At 37.5% G+C, this 6,000-nt stretch overlaps 1 protein-coding gene across 1 annotated transcript in view; it reads right to left on the bottom strand.

Moving 5' to 3' along the window:
* Positions 1-542: 542 nt before the first annotated feature.
* Positions 543-6,000, bottom strand: part of LOC307146795 (large ribosomal subunit protein eL19-like) — a 41,621-nt gene continuing 36,163 nt past the window's right edge. The window contains exons 5-6 of the mRNA XM_079851085.1: positions 874-984; positions 543-723 (exon numbers count right to left, since the gene is read on the bottom strand). Of these exons, the coding sequence (XP_079707211.1) occupies positions 600-723; positions 874-984 (235 nt within the window). The 3' untranslated portion in view covers positions 543-599. The remainder of the gene's footprint in view (positions 724-873; positions 985-6,000) is intronic.

The following is a 6,000-nucleotide window of genomic DNA, read 5'->3' as shown; positions in this document are numbered from 1 at the left end:
TGCAGATGAAACTCTTTTTAGGTCTAAACTCAAAACCCACCTGTTTAGAATGGCTTTTAATATGCAGTAGTGGTGTGACTATTTCCTTTTTCCGGTTTCTTTTCAACTTTTTCTTTTCTTTTTTGATTTTACTGTTATATGTATTTATTTTATGATATGTTGTTTTATTTTATTCTATGATGTGAAGCACTTTGGATACCTGACGGTTGTTGTAAAGAGTTATACAAATAAATGTTGATTGATTGATTGTAGTGGTGAGAGGTTTAGCATGGCCAAAACTAGTATTCCTGGCAATTGTGCTGGTGTAGGCAAGATGGTTGATTATGTTTATTATAGCACCACCCTGTGGCTGATTCTCAAAACATTTGACACATTGCCTCATCTCTCTGCAATTTTAAAATGGTCAGCCATTTTAAATGTTTAATCATTTCTAAATAATAATTAGTAAGAAGGGTATTACGTCTTTTTATCCTCATTTTGCATAATTATACACAATTTTGTGAGAACCTTCACTGCTTGGATCCATAAATAGGACAGTCAGGTTTGAGTTTTGTAGCTGTTTATTACAACTGAAACGGGGTTTGACATAAGATGAATTTTCATTTTTTAGTCTCCTCCTCTTTTGACAGAGTCTTAATGATCTCCTCTTTCTTGGCCTGCAGGCGCTCTTCACGGCGCTTACGGGCCTCCCTTGTCCTAGAGCGACGAGCCTCCGCCTGGTCACTATAAGAGAGCAAAAATACAGCCCATCCTCACGTTACTGACTTATATTTCATTATTTAATTTATTGAAGTATTCAAATACTATTCACTTTATTCTAGAGCAGTGAAAAAAAAAAAAAACTTAAATTGCTGCCAGAGCAGTTTTACTTACGACAGCAGCTTCTTGCGAGCCTTATCAGCCTTCAGTTTGTGAATGTGCTCCATGAGGATGCGCTTGTTCTTGAACACATTTCCCTTAGCTCTGAGGTACAAGCTGTGGTACCTGAACAAGAAAAAGATGAAGTATTTTAATATTATAAGTATTAAAAGTAGGGATACACTGATACAACTTATTTCAGAACAAGGCCGATACCAATACTTTCATTTTTGGTACTCACCAATACCTCTATTTTCACTGCATTTATCATTTTAACATATACAAGGTAGAGAAACCAAAAGAATATGAATATTCGTTGATTTAATGTTTCTCATTTTTCAAGTTTTTCATTCATCAGGCATAACATTATGACCACTGACAGGTGAAGTGAATAACTGATTATCTCTTCATCACGGCACCTGTTAGTGGATGGGAAATATTAGGCAGCAAGTAAACATTTTGTCCTTAAAACTGATGTATCGGAAGCAGGAAAAATGAGCAAGCGTAAGGATTTGAGCGATTTTGACAAGGGGCAAATTGTGATGGCTAGACGACTGGGTCAGAGCATCTCCAAAACTGCAGCTCTTGTGGGGTTTTCCCAGTCTGCAGTGGTCAGTATCTATCAAAAGTGTTCCAAGGAAGGAACAGTGGTGAAACGACGACAGGGTCATGGGCGGCCAAGGCTCATTGATGCACGTGGGGAGCAAAGGCTGGCCCGTGTGGTCTAAACCAACAGACAACCTACTGTAGCTCAAATTGCTCAAGAAGTTATGCTGGTTCTGATAGAAAGGTGTCAGAATACACAGTGCATCACAGTTTGTTGCATATGGGGCTGCATAGCCGCAGACCAGTCAGGGTGCCCATGCTGACCCGTCCACCACTGAAAGTGGCAACAGTGGGCACGTGAGCATCAGAACTGGACCACGGAGCAATGGGAGAAGGCGGCCTGGTCTGATGAATCACATTTTCTTTTACATCATGTGGATGGCCGGGTGCGTGTGCGTCACTTACCTGGGGAACACTTGGCACCAGGATAAAGAGCTTCATTCATTTTTATACGATTTCTGTCAGACCTTTGCAGTTTGAGTGTGTTAAGAAGAGAGCCTCAGACCATTTACAAGGCTTACCACAGTACAAGAAACAATATAATAGCCATAGTCGTTTTAAAAAAACTAAGTAAATTTCAAAGTTTTAAATCATTTTTTTTTTGTTCCATTGTACTAAAATTTTATCCATAGCACCACCTAGCTTCCAACCAGCTGCAAGTCTAGTTTGGATAATTTAACAACATTTAACGAAATTACTAATAATTACAATGTCAGCTAACGTTAAGCGAGCCACCTTTTGATAAATAATTTAGAACTGAATTAAAATATCTGCACGTTTTCCATACTGCTATTTGTTTGTATTACACTATAAATTTTACCTATAATACATTTAACATTTTTTAAATATTTTTGAGGATCTTTGGGAATATGTCCTGAATGACATTAAGGCAGCCCACCTCATTAGAGTGCTGGCAGATTTTTCTACAGATTCAAGTGTAAGAGAGTTGGAGGGTGTGCATGTTCGAATCCTCCACAAAGGTATTCCCAAAAACATCTTCATTGGAGTGAAAGAACTGCCAAATGCCACTGCATCTGGACACTACACTGCCATCAAAAATGGTGATATGTAAACATATTTTGCAAGAAAAGTGTTGTAATGATGCCATGTAATTGACCTCTCATCTTGCCTCAGCTCTTCAGAAAGCAGATCTTCTTGACTGGAAAGAACGGTTGGTTGGATTTGGCTCAGATGGTGCAGCTGTAATGGTGGGGAAGCATGGAGGTGTTGCAAAATTGCTGAGGCAGGATGTTCCGCACCTTATTAATATACACTGTTTAGGACATGGATTAGAGCTGGCTGCTCTTAATACAATCAATGCCCATGAAAAAATGAGGAGAGTAAGTATTTATACTTAATCTCATTTTGTTTAATCTTTCTCTTATATCAATTGACACTGACTAACAAATATTACATGTTGCAGGTGACATATGCTGAAAGGGCTATATAAGCAGTATCATTATTCTCCAAAAGCTTGGAGTTAAAGGAGGTTGGGAATATGCTACAACAAAAGGTATGGAATAGCGGTGCCACGAGATCTCGCAAGACTAAAATGTGACAAAATTTCTCGTTGAGTGAAAAACTGTCTCACGACATCGCCATGACGGTGCATGAGGGTGAAATTAGCACCCCAAAACATTCACATTACATTGCTTCCACTGTCGTTTTGCTGTTTATAAAAATAAAAACCATTGTAAACATCTGCTCTGCTCATCCAGCACGAGTTGCAGTCGAACACAGACTGTAGCCGCGTTTCCATTACCCTTCAAATTGCGCAAATTGAAATTGCAAATTGAAAATACGCCCAATGGAAACGCGTAAATTTCGCAAAAACTCCCATTTAATCGCAAAAAAGTTTTTACGCTCGCATGAGGTGGTTTTTCAGACAATTCGAAAAAGAAATATTTTCGCAAAACTGCAATGGAAACAGTTTTTGCGCATTTACAGGTCACCTGACGTAAGTTTGGACAGAATACGAGACAGAGATCTTTATTAAATTCATATAAGACAAAATAATTACAGGAATAATGGATTCTAAACCTCAAATAAATGCCACAATCAAGACCTCGAAGCAGATATGAGGAAGAAACACCTCATATGTGCCGCTCACAAGTATAATAAGGGTTGTTCCTTACCATTAATGCTTGGAAAACACATACATCTCCTTCAATTAATAATAATGGCTAGTGCACTGGCTGGGATATACATAATCCTACCAACGTCCGTTGCCATGGTTTTTGGAATGATTTTGCTTATTGCGAGAGGAAAAAAAATGTAGTTTTAGTCGCATAACATCGGTTAATTATGGAAGCCCGTTTCCGCCACATTGAGTAAAAAAATAAAGATTCTTTAAGTCATAATAATGAGAAACTTTCTCATAATTATGACTTAACATCTCGTAATAATGAGAAACTTTCTCGTAATAATGAGAAACTTTCTCGTAATAATGACTTAACATCTCGTAATAATGAGAAACTTTCTCGTAATAATGAGAAACTTTCTCGTAATAATGAGAAACTTTCTCGTAATAATGACTTAACATCTCGTAATAATGAGAAACTTTCTCGTAATAATGAGAAACTTTCTCGTAATAATGACTTAACATCTCGTAATAATGAGAAACTTTCTCATAATAATGACTTAACATCTCGTAATAATGAGAAACTTTCTCGTAATAATGAGAAACTTTCTCATAATAATGACTTATTTTCTCGCACTTCTACGCATGCGCAAAGCAGCGGAGCAGAAGGGCGTGCCACACTAGCGACATCCGCTGGTCAAAGCCGTGTAAATGCATCACAGCAAACTTGGCACGCTCTGCAGTGAATAACATTAAAGATAAATGATCAGTATATGAGACAGGCTTCCATACTAGATAGTCTTTTATTCATTTGTAATATTCATTTGTATTTTTGTGTATGAACAAGCAGCAATACAAGGGTGATCCATGGATTTCAAATAGACGGAGGGATGACAGCACACCTTTCCAAATCTGTTTAAGAACACTTCATCTGGAAATCTGTGTAAGGGTCCGTTCATACAGAACGCGCTTTTTCATTGCTTTTCTAGGCAAACGCGCACTAGACGGACGTTGCGCTCGCTCTTCTGCAGCAATCTTGCGCATGACACGGCGTTCTAAATTGAAAAGAAGTTCAGCTTTTAAAAACACGTCTCGACCTTGCGTTTTCCCCCATTCCACTGCCCACTTATGTTTAAATGTCCCCAAAGTCATAAACATCTTAAAGGTGATTTCTGTATTGATATCTTCCAGATGAACCTGCACATCAAATATCCTAGAAGCATCTGCAAAATACGTGTTATATTAACACACATATGTGTTACACTTAAACTTGACGAATAAATGTAATATTCCAACTTTAATCTGATAGTTTTGTAAATTCATGTTTACAATTTCCATCGGTGTGCACAAGCAGGCGTCCTTCGTTACCATGGTAACCGTCCTGCTTCTGCATTCCACTTTTACACCTTATCGTGCGCATGGAAAAGTATGGAAGATAGGCCTACTGATGATGTTATTTAATGATACTACAGATTGCACTTAGTAGATCAAACTGACTTTAATGAAAACAACTGTTTTGCAGAGCGTGCCAAGTTTGCTGTGATGCATTTACACGGCTTTGACCAGCGGATGTCGCTAGTGTGGCACGCCCTTCTGCTCCGCTGCTTTGCGCATGCGTAGAAGTGCGAGAAAATAAGTCATTATTACGAGAAAGTTTCTCATTATTATGAGATGTTAAGTCATTATTACGAGAAAGTTTCTCATTATTACGAGATGTTAAGTCATTATTATGAGAAAGTTTCTCATTATTACGAGATGTTAAGTCATTATTTCGAGAAAGTTTCTCATTATTACGAGATGTTAAGTCATTATTATGAGAAAGTTTCTCATTATTACGAGATGTTAAGTCATTATTATGAGAAAGTTTCTCATTATTACGAGATGTTTAAGTCATAATTACGAGATGTTAAGTCATTATTACGAGAAAGTTTCTCATTATTATGAGAAAGTTTCTCATTATTATGAGATGTTAAGTCATTATTATGAGAAAGTTTTAGAAAGTATTATAAACGGCGTCATTTCGCAATAGTTTTTTGTCGACATTTAGAAAAAGAAGAAAAAAAAAACGTAAAAATTTTGCGCAAATCTGTAATGGAAACGCGCCTTGTGACAGTGCAGCAGGAATCACAGTTCACTGATCGCTTGATGATGGCAGAGGATTCGTTGCGCAACAGAGCATCTTATATGTCTTAGGGGCGGTTCACACAGAACGCGTTTTTCCATTCCAATGCTACTTTTCTATTGTTTTTCTATGTAAATGCGTTAGACAGATGTGTATAACGTTGCGCTCTACTCAAAGTAGAACTGAAATGACATTCATTACAAGATGATTTAGTTAAAACATTTCAAAATGCACCTGCAGACTATTTTTCCAGTCATGAATTTTGTCTGAGGATTTCTATAAAATACTGTGCAAAAATCTCGTCTCATTCTCGTGAACCCAATCTTGTCTCGTT

The sequence above is a fragment of the Squalius cephalus genome (assembly GCF_949319135.1).
Source record: "Squalius cephalus genome assembly, chromosome: 19".
NCBI classification, from domain to species: domain Eukaryota; kingdom Metazoa; phylum Chordata; class Actinopteri; order Cypriniformes; family Leuciscidae; genus Squalius; species Squalius cephalus.
This window is presented reverse-complemented; position numbering and strand designations above follow the sequence as displayed.